The sequence below is a fragment of the Stylophora pistillata genome, chromosome 14 (genome assembly GCF_964205215.1).
Source record: "Stylophora pistillata chromosome 14, jaStyPist1.2, whole genome shotgun sequence".
Classification (NCBI taxonomy): Eukaryota; Metazoa; Cnidaria; class Anthozoa; order Scleractinia; family Pocilloporidae; genus Stylophora; species Stylophora pistillata.
Window position 1 is genome coordinate 5,229,950 of NC_142532.1, and position 20,902 is coordinate 5,250,851.

Sequence of the window (20,902 nt, forward strand, 5' to 3'; positions counted from 1 at the left end):
AAGCAGGCAAACGAGAAAAGAAGAGTAAGAAAGACGAAGTAAATAATTCTAAGTAGGTCTGTGAATTATTGGAAGCTTTCGGAGTCTTCTCACGAGGGTAAAACGAAAACACCTCAAGGTCTAGTTGAGTTCTTTCTCCTCCAATTCTTGAACTTTCATCTGAACATCTGTTCCCTACAGTTTGTATCATTGCATCAGATATCCCCCTTGAATTTCAAAAAAGTGTTTAGTTTAGAAACAGGTTTGATACTAGGTCTCGCCACAACTTTCTACGATCGGATATTATGATTAAATGCGAGCCGTGGGAACAGTTAAAGCTCATAAGCTGATTGTGGTAGTTTAATCCTTTCCTAGCGGCCAAAGAGAATAACACTTCCGGGATAAATTCCATCGCATTAGAAAGCACGAGATAACCACATATTGGGGACGAGTTTCAAAGTCAGTGCTCTCTTGCAATGTCCCTTCTTCAGGGACTGCAACATTACTTTACAGCGAGCCCGTATTTAACTGTTCATCATTCATACGTTTACATCTCCATTAGAAAGAAGATTTGCGGCGATAATGCTTTTAAGTTATTAAAGGTAACCACATGCTTTAAACGAAATTCCTAGTGTCAGTTGTCAGGTGTCATCAGACATAATTGTTCTACAACGTTTGGTCAACAACGCCTTCTTCTCTCGCGAGATCAAACTGAATTTCCTCGATCGAGCGGTGACCTAAGGCTCAGACACATTGGTGTTGCATTCCTCTGTAATCCTCTTCTCATAGATCGTGAAACGTCTCGAAACACGCATTCACGATTCATTTGCCACGAGAGATCGTGTCCCAATATGTACAGTGCACTCATGACGTCACTCCATTGGCTGAGTTCTCCCAGAACGCCACCACTGAAAGCCTCCATGAAGATCTTAAAGTTGAATTCTAAGCTTCCCATATAAAGAACGATCTGAGGAGGAAATTTTTAAAATCGCTCTTAACTAAGCGCGAGAGCAACACTGGGAAAAATGGTAGTTCCAGAAAAAAAGTACCAAATTAAGATCGAAAATTTTTACCTTTTTCTTTTTCCTTCCTGATATACCCTGTCTGATAGCTAGCTCTTTGACGGCTTCTACCCATTGCGGCCATGTTTCGGTGATTCGAATCCTCATCCAAGCGTAACGGTCATCTGCAAGTTGCTGTAGTAATTCTGATACATCTGTACGAATCTTTGCCTATAACAGTACATTTCTATAAGTAGGTAGAGTTGACATATATTATTATTTTTTTAACACTTTAAAGGACTGATGTTCTTTTCAGCATCAGTTTGAAAAAGAAAGTTGTTAGGAAAATATTTCGTTGAACAAAATTTCTACTCGTAGTTATTAGTTACAATCTTTGCAGCGAGTCTTACACAAACCTTTGATTGACTCACTGATGGCTTAAATGGGTCCTGGTCATGTCGCCATGGTAACACTGGACACCATGCTTCGACCTGTGTATTACAAGAGAGCGAAAATATGTCACATGGAAAAGTTTTACATGTATAGTGCGATCAGTAATTTACTAACCTCACTAAGATATTGAATCACAGAACATCTATCATCCAGATCCACCCTATGCTTCCCACTGTGGCACTTAGGATTCCAAGAATCAGGAAAGGACTAAAAATGTAGTAAGCAATAGAAGAATCATGAGCAAACTCCACTTAAGAAATGTGTCAAAAATGTTCAATCGTTGTCTCTTTTTGAAAACGTACCTTTACTTTGAAAGAACACAGTGGAAATCTGAAGTCCTCAGGTATCTTACATTTGTTAGGTTTTGCCACTATCTTCTTTGCTAAAATAGAAAGAAAGAACACAAAATATTTGTGCGCAAAAGGCCCAAGGTATCCTCATCTTAGCCAGTGAGATTCAAGAATTTCGCACCGCTCCCAAGGTTTTGATATGACATAAATGTATGGGTATTCCGTACTCACACTCTTCCTTATGCACCAAACTGTCGTTTTTTATAGTGAAGTCAATTTGTAAACGGTCTGTATCCAGTCTTTCTACAACTCCAAGACTTTTACTTCTACCAAAGTGATCTGGTGAAAAAAAAAACTATATATATATATATATATATATATATATATATATATATATATATATATATCTGAAGGGAGATAAATCTTTCTGGTAAAATTATGTAAAAGTACAGAACACTATTGGGTATAACAAGTACTATTATGATTAATATAAACTTCTAAATTAATTTATCTAGCTTTGATATAAAAAGATATTAGAAAGAAAAGGCAGAAAACCTTTATACGAAAAAAGCAAAACAAAACAAAATACACAAAAAAAGACAAAACAAAACAAAATCAAAATCCGGGCCAAAATGTCAAAATCCGAACCCCCCCTGAGCGAGGGTGGTTAGGATAAACTCTCACAGAGCCTCTCTCCTCCCCAGCCAGGAGTTTTAATCGTTACAGGAGAATTGTTGTAAGGAAACTTGACAAAATGCAGAGAGAGCGGGGGGAAGGGGTAAGGAACCTGCGATTTATCAAAAACACCGTACTAACGGCAGGGACACCGTACCTCTCACAAAATGTCACTGAAGTATTACTGGCAGAAATATGCTCTTTAATAATAATAATAATAATAATAATAATAATAATTTGATATTTTTATTGCGCTAATTAACATGTGGTTATGATCAAATGCGCATCACAGCACTTTTCGGGGGAATTTGGCCGGACTGCATCAGCAGTTTACAAACAATCGAAGGAAACTTATTTGAAGATGCCCCCTCCCCCCAATTCCCAATAAACAGGCCAGACCACATCACAGTAATCTCGTGAGTGGGTTCTTTAACGTCCCCTGCCTAACCAAATTGACCAATTAATAGATGCAGGAGACGGGACCTACGGTTTATTCGTCTTTATCCGAGAAGACTAGAATGTCTATCCATTTCTTGATATTATAGAAAGGTAGCGCATTCTCCTCATTTATTTTAAGACCTTGAGTTTTGGTCCGGCCGGGGCTCGAACCATCGACTTCGACCTCCCGCACAACAGTCTAGCGCTCTAACCAATTGAGCAAACCGGGAGGTTCATAGCCATTCATATCTATCAATGTTGATCTAGAAAAGAGACCTGGACATGTTAACAATTATTATAAGCGCGTACCAAAAACTTGCCAATCGTTCTTGAATAATGGCTTTCGAAATTTCCGAGCTTCCAATAGCAAAAGTTGTTGTTACAAAACGATACTAGAATAACAATGGAATTTTGAACCAGCACTGTAACAGCAACGAGAAACGCCAGAAACAAAAAGCAACGTTTTTTTGATAACGAGCGTTTAAACTTCATCTCAACAAAAGAGTGAGATTTAAACTGGCCTGCTAGAAAAGGATATAAATTATATTTACCATAAAGAAAGGGTAAATATTGGAAAATTTTTTGCTGAGTTGTTGCCATAGTTTCTTTTTTACCTTCAGTGTTGTCATGGAACTTGAAAGTATTTAAAGAATATTTTTTACACATTCGAATCAGTTTCACACTTCTCCTTTTGGGATGAAAAATGAAAAAAGGAAAATTTAAATATTTTAAGTTTATTTTATGGAAGTATTGGACCGCACTTGCTGGTAGTTGAAAACTGTTATTCACAATTAGTTCATATTTTTTAAGGTTGAGAGCGCGATCACTTATACCCATACAAACGTTTGTATTTCGGCCGTTGCCGATTGCCAACCGCTGTTCGGGAACTGGAGCCCGCGCTCCTCCCCGAACCCAAAAAGACCGGACTCGCGAAAGCGGAGGAAATCAAGCCTAGCCGCTGCGCAATGTCAAAATATGTGCGTAAATACGGAGGTTCATTTTGCGACCTTAAGCTACCTGTGTTTATATTTTTAGCCAAAAAGTTGGCAGTGTCATCTAGGCATTTATAGATTATGCTAGTAAAAGTGTCTTAGACACGTGTCTACTTATACCGCATGTTGTATATCATTGGATCTACATAATTTGCTGATTAAAACAAAGTTAGTAGACTATGATTTAAACGGTAAAAATACTCTCTATTCATAGAAAAAATAAAATTGCCCCTAAGATTTATGATGTACCGGTCACATCTATTAAGATATTTATGCAAGAAAAACTTCTGTTTTGAAACGCGTACAATACTGAAATGACTGTGAGATGTTTATCGCTTCAGCAGTCTTCCATAGTGTCACGGCAAGAACTGAAACATAATGTGCCAGGTGATACCATCCAGAAATTAAAAAAGAAGAGAACTCAATTGTGTATTTAATGTCAATGTTGAACAACTAAGATACTCCAAAAAAAGATATCACTGGGAAACATCGGGTCACGTGGTCTGAAATGGGTAAACAACAGTCGCGTCTGTAACTGCCACATATTTCCAAAAATTCTGATTTATCTTTTCATAAGTACCTTAACTCTTTTCTAGCAACCAAAGAGAATAACACTTCCGGGACAAATTGCATCGCATTAGAAAGCACGCGATAAGTCACATATTGGGAACGAGTTTCAACTTCAATGCTCTTATGCAATGTTGCCATCCTCCTTCTAAAAACGAAATAAGCGATATTTTTGAAGGCACTTTATCAAGCTAGGGACTGCAGCATTACATTACAACGAGCCTGTAGTTAACTGTTAATCATTCATGCGTATATATCTCCCCTAAAAAGAAGATTTGCGGAGAGATTGTTTTTTAAGATGTTAAAGGTAATTACATGCTTTAAACGAAATTCCTTCCTTCAGTCTTCGGGTGTCATCAGACATAATTGTTCTAAAACGTTGGTTAACAACGCATTCTTCTTTCAAATTGTTTAACAACGTTTGGTCAATAACCCATTCCTCTCTCGCGAGATCAAACTGAATTTCCTCGATCTAGCTTAGACCTACAGCCCAGACGCAATGGTGGTGTACTTCTATGTAATCATCTTCTCGTACATCGTGAAACGTCGCGAGACCCGCATTCACGATTCAGTTACCACGAAAATGTAAAAATATTGGTTTTGAACACCTTTGTTCTTTTGTTGTCAGTGGTGTCAGCTTCCCAAGCACGATTCACACAATGCAACTTGCTCCTTGCGGTAGGAGCGGCAAGGGCAGACACGAACGACACCAGGTTTTGCTGCCCGGCAGCTGAATAGAAGTGTCTCACTCTGTAGCATACACGCGCTGTCTGCTGTGTTCATTGATGGTGCTAGGATACTGTCACGTGGTTCAATCGTTGATAGATTGCAAGGCATCTCGGCTCTGATGAAAGAAAACATGAATCAACCATACACAATTGAGCATTTTCGTTCGAAGCACATCTTTACGTCTATTGTTCACACTAAAACGCTCGGAAACACGGATTTTCCGGAAGCTTCAAAAGTGGAAGAAAAACGCAGATCGTCTTTTCTAATCGCTCCGTTTCTTGCTTGGACAAGGGAAAATGGAAGGTTTTGTAAATCAGAATGTTTGCATTTCGAAATGAAATACACAATCCTGTGGACAGTTGAGAGGAAGCCAAAACGCTAGTATGGCTGGAAATGTTAAGTATTCCCTTTTTTTTTCGCTTATCCCAAACGGACGCTTTGAAAGTGCAATTGTGTGGTGGAGGCATAAAGAAAGATGCTGTACGTTTTTGGCAAGTAGTGAATAAATCAAAATATTTTGCTAGAGAAAATGAGGTCCCCTGCTAATTTCGAACCAGAGGACAGATGCTCTATAAACTCAGCTTAAAAGAAACATAATTGTATTTTGTATTTTTGTATTTTTATTTCCTCCATTTCAACACATTAGAATCTAATGAATAATTACAAGAAAGATAAGAAGATGGAGAAGGGCATAGTAATAAATTCCCTTATTTTATATGATAAAAAGAAGCGATACAAACATAAGATACAAATATAAGAGAGGGAATGGGAACGTCACACCTTAAGCAACAAATGTATGAGTAATTCATGGTCAGAGGAAGACATAAATTAGAAGATATTAAAAGAAGCATATACTTCGCTCAACTGTGCACATAATGTCGCCAACCCTTTACACTGAAAAGTCAATATGCAAGGTCTCCATTTTGTCATCTATCGAAAGAGAATATAATTATCCTCTCTAGTCTCCATACATCTTCTATGATAACTATGAGCAATCAAGGGCTTGTTCAGTTTGCGATCGTTTCCTTTATTTTCATGACTTTAGTGTATAATTCAGGGGTGATACCATTGGGAAAAATTAGATGCCCTACCTTTTGAGCGCGTCTTGTGTATTAATTGATGGGAAGAAAGTAGGCTCACAGACAAGACCTTTGTCCAGACAGGCAAACACACACGATTGGCCATCTTTACTGATCGCGGTTTTCAGCTCTTTGATAGGAGGCCAGTCATTAGGGCGACAAAAGTCCTGAATTAAGGAAAAACCATCATTGCATAAAAGACTTACAACTTCTTTCTTATCTATAGATAGATGGAACTTCTAAAGAGAGAGGGTAAAGTTGGATTAGGCGTGAAATTTGCCATAAAGTAGTCGAGGAGGGAGAAGAGAAGCCATTTCTCTCCATAACTATTAATGTTAGTAACATTTACAGTGCAGAGAAATAAGAACAGCAGGCCCTCTTTGTTAGCATGTTTGCACGATTGTTTCTTAGCATGTTTGCACAAGCGTCTCTTAGCATGTACGTACGAGCGTTTCTTCGCCCGCGCGAAAATATGTGTCTTAGAGCAACACAAGCCAGCAAGAGGTCTCTAAAAAAGGTCTAGCACTGCCATTAGTGCCAGACACCGGGAAAACCTCTCCCAGAATCGTGGCAAATCTTTCCGCGTCAAAACACGTATAATATATAATTAGAGCCTCCTAGCAAGTAGCGAAAAAACTCGTAATTAAGTATGAGTTAAGGTATCGCGCAATACGATTGAACAATAGTTGGATGCGACGGCCATCGTTGATACGGAAAGTATGGCATCAAAAAAATAACAATTATTATAATAAAAAACCACACATACACAAAACAACAACAACAAAAAACCTCAAACAAACAAAAAATTAAGCAGATGAACTAAATAAGTGCATACATGACTCTGAGACGTATGGGGTAGAAATATGAATCCTTTCGCACCGGCACCTAACTCATGCGCCATTCCTGACCATGATGGATAAAAAATACTTTGTAAGAGATGCAAGCTAAGGAATGCATTGCTTACCTGGTATTCTACATAAGCGTTCAGTCTCTCTAACATCCCCAGAACTGTGAACTCGTATGGCAAGTGTGGGGTAGCCTGCAAAAGAAAAAAAATGAAAATGATGAAATAAAAAATGAAATAATAAAAAAATTTGGCTGGCTTGCACAGTAAAATGACAGTCTCTCTCGGTCAAACTTACATTTTAAATACTGACAGTATGTTTTAAAACTTCTGAAAGTATATGTGACTCCCAAATGTTGCCCGTTAACACGGTGGAGGCTAATAACAATAATCCTAATAATGATAATAATAATAATGATAATAATGAATAATAATAATAACAATATTAATAATAATAATAATAATCCTCATGGAGCAATCCAGATGCAAATCACAACAGAGTGCTACTGGAATTCGTACACAAAAATCAAGGAAAATAATCGATATGGCCGAGCAAGAAAAAGGAAATTCCCAAATGGGACAGTGAGAACATAGAGTGAATAGCATCAAACTGCCTTAGTGGGTTTAAAATTAAACATCACGGTCTTCCGTCTGTTTGTTGTGAGAGTGTTTTTTTTTTTCTTGATCATTACATGCAGATTCCGGATCACTCTTCATTTTTAAATTCAGAGCTACTTATTATAAAGGTAGGAAAATGCGAGTAACCAAGTCCCGATGGAGTAAAACCAATGCATTGCAAGGTTACCCACGAAACTCGGCTGAAAATCACTCAAAGCAACATTTTGCTGCCATCATGAACATTTTATGAACTTACCTTTGATTCAAGTATATTCTTCACGGCCTCTTCGACCTCCACTTGATTTTCAATGTCAACTGTTTGGACAAATGGCATTCCAATGAATACCTCTGCGTATGGATTTTGAGATGTGATCTACAAGTATGAAAGTTATTAATTAGGTAGATAAAAGAAATGGTGAATAATTGATAAATTGATGGGAATGTTTCATTGTACGATATAACACGCGGAATACTTAACTAGGCGAGCAAAATGAAAGTTTCCAAGTCCCTAACTGATTGAAAGGTGACACATAAGGCTTCCTGGTTGAAATATTTTTGCTATATGATGAACCCTTTGACGAAGTTTTTTCGGTCAAGATTGCAATTTCTTTTACTTTGCTTTTTTATGGACCTCGACCTCGTCACGGTGCAGGAAAACACCAAAAAATACCCAACCGAAGATAATGCAGTAAATGGTTTGAACCCGGGGGTAACATGTGAAGGTGTAGTCTGATCGTCCGGGTGAGTGTAGTCCTGAGAAGGACTGTTGTCGGTGGCAGTGACTGACGTTTCGACAACCTGTGCGGAAGTCATCATCAGAGTCAAGTGAGTGATTGTTGTCAGTAGAATGTTCTTATTCCAGTTCGTGTGAAATGATCGGTTGGTTTTGCCGTGATGTTATTGGCTGTAAGACTCAAGTGACGTAAGTCGTTCGTGATTGGTCTGTTTCGGTCTGTCGGTAAAGCTAGGTTGTTCTTTTTCGGTCGTTTGTGATGTTTATGTCGTGAATGAGTCGTTTGTATGGGGCGGGTAGTTGTTGACATCTGTATAGGGGAGTCTGTTCTAAGTTAGTAAACCAGCTTTCCAGAGTCAGTCGTTGAAAATAGTCAGTGCTGTAGGTTAGGCATTGTGCAGAGTCCCAGTCAATGTTGTGGTTGGTAAGTCGATGGTGTTCAGCAATGTGATTGCTGACATCACCTTTCCACGTCGCCCGTCTGTGTTCAGTCAGTCTTGTTGTGAGGTTTCTGCCAGTCTCACCGATGTAGGAGGCTTGGCAGTCGGAACAATTGATCTTCTAAATCGTTCCCTGTCTGTTCCTCGGTTCGTCTTTGTCTTTAACGTTGGTTAGTAACTGACGTAGTGTGGTGATGGGTCTGTGGGCGACGCGGATATTGAAGGGTAGTAAGATGCGCGAGATGTTTTCAGACATACCTTTTATGTACGGTATGGTTGCTGTAGTCGTAGGGGTTGCGGTGTCGTTTGTTTCGGTAGTGGTAGTGGGTCGGTGAGTGTTTCGTCGGATGAAGTCGTTGTTGTAGTTGTTCTTCGTAAAAACACGGTCAACATCAACAAAACAAAAAAACACGGTCGACATCAACAAAAATTGACACGACTGCTACGAGACAAAGAAGAGAGACGAAGCAAACCGGACGACAACTGGGTAAGTAACATTTCTTCTCGTTCCTTAGACAAGCCTGAAACTCGGGTACTATCATACGGACTAAAACACTCAGTAACACCTAAACGCATACCGACTGAGGCTATTGTATCTAGTGTTGAGGCGGCCCTGTCTCGGCAACGAGAACTATCTGAGCCGACCAAGGATAACATCAGAAGCAGAATTGCCTCCACTATACAATCAACGTCACTACATGACAGCAACTTGACTAAAGACGAACAACGCGCACTGAAACGACTGAGAAACGACGAGAACATAGTTATCCTACCAGCCGACAAAGGACGAGTTACTGTTGTTATGGACAAAACTGACTATCACGACAAAATGGACGCACTAGTTAACGACAAACGAACCTACGAAGAACTCAAACGTGACCCAACTCCTGCCCTTCAACGTAAACTCAACAGTAAACTACTGACACTCAAGAAAACGAACGCCTTTGACAACCAACGGTACTATCGACTGAGGTGCTCGGTACCACAGCCACCGAAACTCTACGGTTTGCCGAAACTACACAAACCTGGTTTCCCGATGCGACCTATTGTTTCTTTCTGTGGCTCTCCCACATACCAACTATCCAAGTACCTGACGACAATACTACAACCGCTAACCGACAAATCCAGACATAAACTACAATCCACTGAAGACTTCATTAACGCTACCAAGACTGTTCAGATACCTGACGACTACAAACTAGTGTCATTTGATGTGAAATCACTGTTCACAAGTATTCCACTTCAATTAGCATTACAATGCACTGAAACTGCAATCCGAAAATCTACCGAACCACTACCGCTACCGACAGACGACATCATGGACTTGCTAAACATTTGCCTAACGTCTACTTACTTTCAGTACAACGGTAAACACTACAAACAGTTACACGGCACTGCCATGGGGTCTCCAGTTTCTGTTGTTATAGCAGAAATTGTGATGCAGAACATCGAGGAACGCGCCCTTTCGACTTGCCGACAAACGATGCCGCTTTGGTTACGTTACGTTGACGACACATTCACCACCGTTCGACACGACGAAATTGACGCATTCCACAACCACCTTAACGAACAAAACACTGACATACAGTTTACCAGAGAAGTCGAAGAAAATGGCAAACTTCCTTTTCTAGACTGCCTGGTAAGCCACAACGACAACTCATTACGAACGACAGTTTACAGGAAACCGACACACACCGACAGATTACTAGACGAGTCATCCTACAACCCTACATCACACAAAGCCACAACTATCAGAACTCTAACACGACGCGCACAACTAGTATGTGACTCGACAGACAGCTTATCCGACGAGAACAAATACCTTCACCGTGTTTTTACGAAGAACAACTACAACAACGACTTCATCCGACGAAACACTCACCGACCCACTACCACTACCGAAACAAACGACACCGCAACCCCTACGACTACAGCAACCATACCGTACATAAAAGGTATGTCTGAAAACATCTCGCGCATCTTACTACCCTTCAATATCCGCGTCGCCCACAGACCCATCACCACACTACGTCAGTTACTAACCAACGTTAAAGACAAAGACGAACCGAGGAACAGACAGGGAACGATTTAGAAGATCAATTGTTCCGACTGCCAAGCCTCCTACATCGGTGAGACTGGCAGAAACCTCACAACAAGACTGACTGAACACAGACGGGCGACGAGGAAAGGTGATGTCAGCAATCACATTGCTGAACACCATCGACTTACCAACCACAACATTGACTGGGACTCTGCGCAATGCCTAACCTACAGCACTGACTATTTTCAACGACTGACTCTGGAAAGCTGGTTTACTAACTTAGAACAGACTCCCCTAAACAGATGTCAACAACTATCCGCCCCATACAAACGACTCATTCACGACATAAACATCACAAACGACCGAAAAAGAACAACCTAGCTTTACCGACAGACTGAAACAGACCAATCACGAACGACTTATGTCACTTGAGTCTTACAGCCAATAACATCACGGCAAAACCAACCGATCATTTCACACGAACTGGAATAAGAACATTCTACTGACAACAATCACTCACTTGACTCTGATGATGACTTCCGCACAGGTTGTCGAAACGTCAGTCACTGCCACCGACAACAGTCCTTCTCAGGACTACACTCACCTGGACGATCAGACTACACCTTCACAACCGAAGATAGTTGTATATAAGGTTTATCAAAGCTTATATCCAGCCATCTTCATCGAACAAGCTTGGTCACATATATATTTTAAAGGTAGCCCTTCCTATTTTGAAAATAAGAAATGAAGCGCAACCAGTTCAATGCTGCATGACAAGGTAAGAGTTTAGCAGCCGTACCTTTCTATCCATGGGTTTTCCTGCGAAAAATCCGTGATTAAGACGATCATAAGCCGGAGTAAACTTTAATGGAAAAACAAAAGGACATGTGCTTTTTCAGAAGTCTTTTTCTATGTAGTTTTTATTCCGGTCTGACAAGTATTTATCCCCAACGCTACAAACGCAAACACGAACGACAGCGTACAAAGGTAATAATTTGGTAGTTCTGGGAATAATTATAATAGTTACTGTAATAAGCAAGCTCTTGGCAAGGTAATGATTTTCTAATATACCTTGGGATTAATAAAGAAACATCCATTGGCCAGTGCCTCAAGAGCTGCTGGTCCTTCGAATGGCATTCCAAGACCCACAAAAACCTGATTTAAAAAAAAAAAAGAAAGGGGAATATATCATAATTATCTTTATTATGTGGCTTAGGCTTGTTGCCGATATAACGCGAGCTCTGATTGGCTTAAAAGTCAAAGTTGAAGTTCATTTGAAAGGGGACGAGATTCCTCTCTTTACTCGTCCTTTAAAGAAGCCGTTTTCATGTTTAATCAATTTGTTCTTTTTGGTTTCTGTTAAAAATAGAAAAAAATAGTGGCTGTTCACTTTTTACCTTACTACTTTGAAAGAGACTCAATAGCGTAGTAATGTTTACTATGCCGTGATTAACGATATAGTCTGGGACTTCATACTCGCGAAGCTCGCTCTCCTGAGAAAAGAAAAGTAAATTAAGTTATAATTAGAAAACAAATTCAACGAACAATTAAGTTCATTTTACGTACATTAATCTTCCCTAGGCTTCCAACTCTGCTAAATATAAAAAAGTTGGGGAAAACCTTAAGCCGATAGCCAGTTTTTTTGGGTCAGATTTGAGTCAGGCTTTTTTTCTTGGTTTGTGTGAGTAGCAAATATGTAATATCTTTCTCTTATTCAAATATTTAATAAAAATGGTTTGAAATTGACTTATTAATATTTGATGCATGTAAGGTAATTTCAAGGGCATCAGTATAGTCTTTGAAAGCCTCATTGACGCAATTAACAAATGGTAAACACTCAAGATGCTAGAGTCACTCTCGGCTATCGCCTCGAGCGACTCTTACGCTTCTTTCGTGCTTAGCAACCTCCCGCGTGTATCCATAACTCAATAGTGTACGCTGTGGTGTTTACCATTTGTTTTCTAACATAACATTGATACATTGTAGCTAAAGAGTTCCCTTTTATTTAACAAATCTTAGGTGACCAGAAAAAACAAGCGCGCGCGGAAAAATAGTCTTTGCATTTGCTCACGTCAGCAGCGTACACCCATGGGCAAATGGGGGACGCTAAATTGACCAATCAGAGCGCGCGCTTTACTTTGGTTATGTTATAAAAGGTCTTATTCGAAAAGAGCTCCACACTTCATTATGTGGGCAGTTCTTGGTGAACAAAAACAATGGCGAAAAAAATAGATTGACTTTGGAACTACGGCTTTTTGTTGAAACAGTCGTATACAGCTTTCGCGGCATTTGGATTGTTACGAATTCGATGAAAGCAATTCATGATCAAGTATTAGGTTTCTAGCCTTGCTTTTTTCCTCTCCATGAGATATTGGTTAGGTGTCAATAACGAAAAAAAATGCGAATGTGAAACTTCAATACAGTAGTCAGGACAAAATTCCCTCACGTTTTTCGTTCCAATGTTGGCATGGACTTCATGGAAGTACTTCTTGATTATATCGAGGTAATGTCTCTTGCCCTAGGGAGAACGGAATTTTAATTCTAAGCAGCAATGTCATTATTCTGTTCAGTTTTGCTTGTATATTCATAGGCTGTATCTTATGATGTGCCCTTTCGCAACTTTAGTTTACCCTTAAAAGAGTGTACGTATTTATAACCGAAATCCCAACTCCTCAAGACCGAAACATCAGTGTGTGTACTCAGGTCAATGTTGGTATCTGTTGGTCAATGTTGGTCAATGTTGGCAAGTGTGCACTTGCCCCTCCCTTACTCCAATATGAACACTAGCTTGTTATCCTATTGTACTGAGAGTGAGAATCAAGAGCCTAGCTTCTTTTGTTAGCGCACATTTCCAGTATTTACCTGGTCTTACTCTTTGATTGATTACTTATAATCTAGGGAGGAATTATAGACTAGTAACTTTTAATGGTTAAGGGGAGAAACTTATAACGAGATGCATAGGGACTTTTGTATCAGAACCTCATCATTAGAGGTTCGAGTAACGACCTGAATCTCATTGCAAGTCACCTTGTGAGTTTTCTTACCTCCCAAAAATGTGGCATTTTTCCATAAACAAGTGCTTTTGTTCTTATTCTTGTCACTGTTGTTTGTAGCAGATGCTTCTTATTTGGGACAGCAAAGCCAATGAACGAATTATCAGGACTGTGGGCTGAAAATTAAGACACAAACCTAAGAAAAAACAAACAAAAAACGAACCAAAAAACAAAAACAAATCGATCCAAAAAATATAAGCAGCAAAACACAAAAGCTAACAAAAAAATAAGGCAATCATACAAACACACACACACACACACACACACACACACACACACATACACACACACACACACACACACACACACATACACAAAACAATTTGATAAGGACACCTGAAAGTACACTAGGAAAAACAGACACAAAAATACTTAGTTGATTGGATAACTCAAGTATGCCTGTAATTATGATGACTTCAAAATGCTATAAATTCTTCCAAAAATCATCAAATTAATCAACGAAAAACCGTGGACCACTATCGATTCACATAAAGGAAGAAAAAGGCATACTAAAGAAACAATTGATAGCCACGTAAAATAATTGGGAAATATAACTTACGATACATAGTCATAAACTGTGGAAGGAGCAGATTTAAGTTTCCCCATACGGATCTCCCACCAGGAATGTTCTCTTTGTAAAACTCAAAGTTGAATTCAGCGTCAGAACCAAATGAGTCAAGGATACGAATTTTGCATCTAATCGAGGAAGAAACAGAGCAAAAAGGAACAAATAAATTAATATACACACATATACGCTGGTTTACTCTAGTTTGAGCACTCTGGCATGGCTTAGACGATACCACAAAGGTTGGGTCGTTTGGGGTGACCGTCTCGGTTCTCCCCCATCCTGGCATTAGCACTGCACTGATGAGGCCCAGAAGGCCGAAACAGTACTGTCTGCAATTAGTTATATATATATATATATATATATATATATATATATATATATATATATACATGAAAATGCTACTGGAAATGATAATGTGGAGTTAAATAACGCCATGTTCTCATCAATAACGTAGCTGCATTTTCTGCCTTTAAAAGCACACACAACCCACAATTCCTCCATTCGCTACGACGAAGGGCTAACGCTCGAAACGTCAGCTTTTATAATCGTAACGGTAGCAAATTTACCATTTCAACTTTGTTGATATATTCATATTACAGAATTTACCTTCTTTAATCTGGACGTTTTGAAAGTTTGATCGAAGAAAAAACGTGTTACGCCTACGTGTCTAACCTGTATCGAGATTGATGCGGTCCACTTGCATCACCCAACTTTGCAACGCCTATGATATCAGTTAATATCAGATCCAATCTGTCGTTAAGTACCTTGGAAGCACAGCCGTCCGAGTCGGGAGGTGTGATAATGCTGCAACAAGAGAGTAGGGTCAGACGAGGATTCCACAGCTATAGCGTCACATATTTTAAGAAGAGAGAAATACAGAACTAACGTTTATAGGTTTCTAATTCCTTTCTAAATGACAAAAACAGCCCTGTTTATCTATGAAACTGAGACTTTTTTATAAAATGGATAAATTGTAAACTATCTCGGTAAAAAATCTCGAGTGTGTCTAGCCGAGGATGAAACCAAATAATGTCCGTTTTAGTATGGATCTACTTATCGTTCAAAACTTAACTTCACAAGACAAGCATTGAGTTTTTATTTCATTTTATTGTTAGCAACCGGACTCTGTCAGTCAGCTCACTTCACTCACTATGCATCACGGGATAGATAGCAAGTAGCGTTTCCGATCAGACTGTAGCATTTGTGATAGATCACTAGTGTATTTATACTGCACAGTACGAAATATCAATAATCCGTAAACGGAAACGTTGAAGAAATATTTGACACCGTTGCTGAAACACGACAGTTAACACGCGTTTCCGCTGCCGGTTTGGTGACGTTGACTCGAGTTTCCGTTGCTGTGGTTACAGCGGAACCGTACCACTTTTTTACATATTTCCGTCGGCTGTTTCCTTATGTTTCCAGTAACTGCTTTGTTGCCTCTGTCATTTTCCATCCATCACTTTCCGTATTCTTCAAGAGTTACGTAACTTGAGCCCTGACCCCCTAAGACTTTTAAAGCAGAACTTCTAAATGCACGTTGCGCACACTTACTTTGGTAAGTCGTTTCGGTCCGACGTGATTACAAGATCGTGTCCCAATATGTACAGTGCACTCATGACGTCACTCCATTGGCTGAGTTCTCCCAGAACGCCACCACTGAAAGCCTCCATGAAGATCTTAAAGTTGAATTCTAAGCTTCCCATATAAAGAACGATCTGAAGGGGAAATTTTTAAAATCGCTCTTAACTAAGCACGAGAGCAACACTGGGAAAAATGGTATTTCCAGAAAAAAAGTACCAAATTAAGATCGAAAATTTTTACCTTTTTCTTTTTCCTTCCTGATATACCCTTTCTGATAGCTAGCTCTTTGACGGCTTCTACCCATTGCGGCCATGTTTCGGTGATTCGAATCCTCATCCAGGCGTAACGGTCATCTGCAAGTTGCTGTAGTAATTCTGATACATCTGTACGAATCTTTGCCTATAACAGTACATTTCTATAAGTAGGTAGAGTTGACACATATTATTATTTTTTTAACACTTTAAAGGACTGGTGTTATTTTCAGCATTAGTTTAAAAAAAGAAAGTTGTTATGAAAATATTTCGTTGAACAAAATTTCTACTCGTAGTTATTAGTTACAATCTTTGCAGCGAGTCTTACACAAACCTCTGATTGACTCACTGATGGCTTAAATGGGTCCTGGTCATGTCGCCATGGTAACACTGGACACCATGCTTCGACCTGTGTATTACAAGAGAGCGAAAACATGTCACATGGAAAAGTTTTACATGTATAGTGCGATCAGTAATTTACTAACCTCACTAAGATATTGAATCACAGAACATCTATCATCCAGATCCACCCTATGCTTCCCACCGTGGCACTTAGGATTCCAAGAATCAGGAAAGGACTAAAAAGGTAGAAAGCAATACAGGATCATATGCAAACTGCACTTAAGAAATGTGTTAAAAATGTTCAATCGTTGTCTCTTTTTGAAAACGTACCTTTACTTTGAAAGAACACAGCGGAAATCTGACGTCCTCAGGTATCTTACATTTGTTAGGTTTTGCCGCTATCTTCTTTGCTAAAATAGAAAGAAAGAACACAAAATATTTGTGCGCAATAGGCCCCAGGTCTCCTCATCTTAGCCAGTGAGATTCCAGAATTTCGCAACGCTCCCAAGGTTTTGATATGACATAAAGGTATGGGTATTCCGTACTCACACTCTTCCTTATGCACCAAACTGTCGTTTCTTATAGTGAAGTCAATTTGTAAACGGTCTGTATCCAGTCTTTCTACAACTCCAAGACTTTTACTTCTGCCAAAGTGATCTGGTGAAAAAGGAATTGTAGATATATAAATCTGAGGGGAAATAAATCTTTCCGGTAAAATTATGTAAAAGTACAGAGCACTATTGGGTATAATAAGTACTATTATGATGAAAGTAAACTTCTAAATTAATTTATAAAAAGATATTAGAAAGAGAAGGCAGAAAACCTTTATACGAAAAAAGCAAAAGAAAACAAAATACACAAAAAAAGACAAAACAAAACAAAATCAAAATCCGGGCCAAAATGTCAAAATCTTAACACCCCCTGAGTGAGGGTGGTTTGGATAAACTCTCACTGTGCCTCTCTCCTCCCCAGCCAGGAGTTTTAGTCGTTACAGGAGAATTGTCGTGAGGAAACTTGAAAAAATTCAAGGAGAGCGGGAGGGGAGGGGTAAGGAACCTGCTATTTATCAAAAACACCGTACGAACGGCAGGGACACCGTACCTCTCACAAAATGTCACTGAAGTATTACTGGCAGAAATATGCTCTTTAGATATCTGTTGATAACCCCTCATATCTATCAATGCTGATCTAGAAAAGAGACCTAGACATGTTAACAATTATTATAAGCGCGTACCAAAAACTTACCAATCGTTCTTGAATAATGGCTTTCGAAATTTCCGAGCTTCCAATAGCAAAAGTTGTTGTTACAAAACGATACTAGAATAACAATGGAATTTTGAACCAGCACTGTAACAGCAAAGAGAAACGCCAGAAACAAAAAGCAACGTTTTTTTGATAACGAGCGTTTAAACTTCATCTCAACAAAAGAGTGAGATTTAAACTAGCCTGCTAGAAAAGGATATAAATTGTATTTTCCATAAAGAAAGGGTAAATATTGAAAAATGTTTGGCTTAGACATATTGTTGCCATAGTTTCCTTTTTTACCTTTGGTGTTGTCATGGAACTTGAAAGTACTTAAAGAATAATTTTGACACATTCGAATCAGTTTCACACTTCTCCTTTTGGGATGGAAAATGCAAAAAGGAAAATGTAAATATTTTAAGTTTATTTTATCAAAGTATCAGACCGCACTTTCTATCGCTTTACCAGCAAAGTATTTCCAAATGTAATAGTCAAATTTGGAATTTGATTTTGAACAGTTGCTACATAAATTATCTAAGCTTGTGTATTTCCAGAGAAAAAGTAAACAACGCTAGGTAAATTTGATGCCATCAGCGATAGCGTGAAATGACTCCGTGGCATGATGAATAACGATTGATGTTAGCGCGCGATATAATCCAGCGATTGTCTTCACGTGCATGTTAATGCATCCCAACAGAAAAGCATTCAAAAGTCACTGGGTCCAAAAGAAGACCTTCGCAGAAACAAATATTAAATGCTCAGCAAAAGAAGTAAAGCAGACAAGCTTTCTGTGCAGGGAGTATTTTAGAGCTATATCTGAAAAGTTAATTCATAACTTGATTAAGTGACTCCTAATGAATAAAGGCTGATACTTTCGAAAGAAACTGTTTGGGGCTGCGTCGGTGGGGGTAACGAAATAATTAGGATATATCAACAAAGTTGAAATGGTAAATTGGCCACCGTAACGATTACAAAAGCTGACGTTTCGAGCGTTAGCCCTTCGTCGGAGCGAATAAATTCGACGAAGGGCTAACGCTCGAAACGTCAGCTTTTGTAATCGTTACGGTGGCCAATTTACCATTTCAACTTTGTCGATATATCCAAATTATCAAGTGACTCCTAGTTCAGCAAGACTTCCGTCTAACACTAAACTTCATTGAATATGCGATTTGCTCATAACTAAAAACAATGGCGAAAACTAGAGATTACCTCTAGGAAGACCTCTGTGTTCTAGAAGAGTACATGTACAGGATTACACAGAAACCTTTCCTTACTTTTCAGGTAGCATGAATGACGATCTACCCCAACATTTACATCAAGCTCAGTTTGAGGAAGAGACTTCATGTAGAAGGCATGAATCAAGCCAAATCAGACCTGATGAATGAGCATTCGCTCCTTGCCTAAAATTAACGAGTCATGTCGCAAATGACATGGTAATTAAAACAAAAATGGTTTATTCGAGATTTTATTTGTACATAGTTCGCCCATCTTTCGGCTGCCGAAAATTCCCGTGATGTGCAATCGCGCTATTTTACACAGCGACATCGAACAGTCTTTGGTTGCCTTCATTTAACGAGGACTATTCCACGTTGAAGTCAAATGTGAAATTAAAATCAGAACTGTCACTGTGAATAAACGAATGAATGAAAATATGAACCAGTGTTTAAGTGTGAGGAGTCACCACTTCCCATATCCAACACAATGGAACTTCTTGGCGTGACAATCGATGATAAATTGAATTTTGAAAAGCACATTGCTAAAATATGTAGAAAAGTCAGTCAACAGGTGGCTGTGTTAAAAAGGATGCAGAAAATGTTGTCTTTCGAGACTAGAAGGGATCTTTACAAAGCCTTCATTTTACCACACTTTAATTACTGCTCCGAAACGTGGCACTTCTGTAATAAGAAATCAGCTGACAAGTTAGAGTTGGTGAACAAACGTGCGCTCCGTTTTGTTTTTAGAGATAAGTCCTCCCCTTATGAGGAACTTTGTAAGCGTATCGGTCTCTCAAGTCTTCGTGAACAGCGATTAGCGAAAATTTTGTCCACTGTCTTTAAGATATTAACTAGTGATGCAGGACCAAAAAGCTTACGTGATCTTATAACAGTTAGGTGCTCCACTTATAATCTTAGGGGCACCACAATACTGGACCTCCCAAAAGTAAAATCAACAACCTTCGGGTTAAGATCATGGAGATATGCTGCATCGAAACTATGGAACGCTTTACCGGACGAGTCTCGAAAGATACAGACATTTACTAGTTTTAAAAATTACTTAAAAACATTAGATCTCACGGGACTCTAGCGCGGTGAGGATCTATTTTTAATTATATTTCAACTCGTTGACTACATTATTAAATTCTTATATTTTAATATTAGCCTGTTTTTAATGATTACATTTTACATTTTATATATTCTAGTTCTTAATTCTTATTTATTTAAATTTATATACCTTCACAAGGCTTTATAATTTCCTTTTTTCTTTTTATTTCGTGGCGTACCTGTAAACTAGCTTTTAGCTAAGCGTTCTGACCACGTTAAATAAATTGATTGATTGATTGATTGATTGATATTGGTTTTCATTCACCTGAGTTATTAGTAACAATATCTCAGGAATGAGATAATTTAAATGAAGCAGCTCAGAACCTATTTACTAAGCCATCCTACTCGATCTCGTCCAGGGTTACGCGGCAAGAGGGCTAATCCGGTTGACCACTGCTTCCATGAAGACACTTAAAATTGGACTGGAAAAGGATTACACTTTTCGGTGTTTTAGTGCGGCTTACAAACCAACCCGAGGTTGTGTATGGAGGCTCCGGAGAGCTACTTTTAGCTTGCCACTGCTCACTTATTTTACATAACCTGATGGTTCGAATATAAAATTTTCCTTCCAGAATTCTCAATAAAGCAAGGAGCACAATTATGTTGTTTAACTGGTAATCAATATCGCTACGGTTCAATAGAAAACTTAAAAACTCTGAGCT

At 38.9% G+C, this 20,902-nt stretch overlaps 2 protein-coding genes across 3 annotated transcripts; both read right to left on the bottom strand.

Annotated features, from left to right (window-relative positions):
- Window positions 1-321: 321 nt before the first annotated feature.
- Window positions 322-4,759, bottom strand: LOC148716205 (alpha-1,6-mannosylglycoprotein 6-beta-N-acetylglucosaminyltransferase A-like). The gene is made up of 7 exons (XM_088745706.1): window positions 4,711-4,759; window positions 1,955-2,062; window positions 1,736-1,815; window positions 1,548-1,640; window positions 1,397-1,471; window positions 1,053-1,211; window positions 322-946 (listed from the first exon to the last, which is right to left on the bottom strand). Exons 1-7 carry the CDS (start codon window positions 4,757-4,759, stop codon window positions 686-688), a joined length of 825 nt encoding a protein of 274 aa, XP_088601832.1. The 3' UTR covers window positions 322-685.
- A 264-nt stretch (window positions 4,760-5,023) lies between these two features.
- On the bottom strand, window positions 5,024-18,928 carry LOC111327556 (alpha-1,6-mannosylglycoprotein 6-beta-N-acetylglucosaminyltransferase A). 2 transcript variants are annotated; one of them, XM_088744994.1, is made up of 18 exons: window positions 17,923-18,928; window positions 17,227-17,334; window positions 17,008-17,087; window positions 16,821-16,913; window positions 16,670-16,744; window positions 16,325-16,483; window positions 16,055-16,218; window positions 15,173-15,304; window positions 14,492-14,628; window positions 13,924-14,048; window positions 13,326-13,397; window positions 12,277-12,372; window positions 11,951-12,034; window positions 11,679-11,741; window positions 7,922-8,038; window positions 7,168-7,242; window positions 6,216-6,370; window positions 5,024-5,239 (listed from the first exon to the last, which is right to left on the bottom strand). In XM_088744994.1, the coding sequence occupies exons 1-18, from the start codon at window positions 18,092-18,094 to the stop codon at window positions 5,029-5,031; spliced, it is 2,118 nt and encodes a 705-aa protein (XP_088601120.1). In that variant the 5' UTR covers window positions 18,095-18,928; the 3' UTR covers window positions 5,024-5,028. The 2 variants fall into 2 exon arrangements, with proteins under 2 accessions (XP_088601120.1, XP_088601121.1); XM_088744995.1 differs by lacking the exon at window positions 11,679-11,741.
- Window positions 18,929-20,902: the final 1,974 nt, after the last annotated feature.

Coding starts and splice junctions, on each gene's coding strand:
- LOC148716205 (XM_088745706.1), bottom strand. CDS start 4,759: ATGTCTGATGACACCCGAAGACTGAAGGAAGGAATTTCGTTTAAAGCA. Junction 1,472..1,547: donor TGATTCAATATCTTAGTGAG/GTTAGTAAATTA, acceptor TGTAATACACAG/GTCGAAGCATGGTGTCCAGT. Junction 947..1,052: donor CAGGAAGGAAAAAGAAAAAG/GTAAAAATTTTC, acceptor TTTCCTCCTCAG/ATCGTTCTTTATATGGGAAG.
- LOC111327556 (XM_088744994.1), bottom strand. CDS start 18,094: ATGAAGTTTAAACGCTCGTTATCAAAAAAACGTTGCTTTTTGTTTCTG. Junction 16,219..16,324: donor CAGGAAGGAAAAAGAAAAAG/GTAAAAATTTTC, acceptor TTTCCCCTTCAG/ATCGTTCTTTATATGGGAAG. Junction 13,398..13,923: donor AAATGCCACATTTTTGGGAG/GTAAGAAAACTC, acceptor CGTTCTCCCTAG/GGCAAGAGACATTACCTCGA.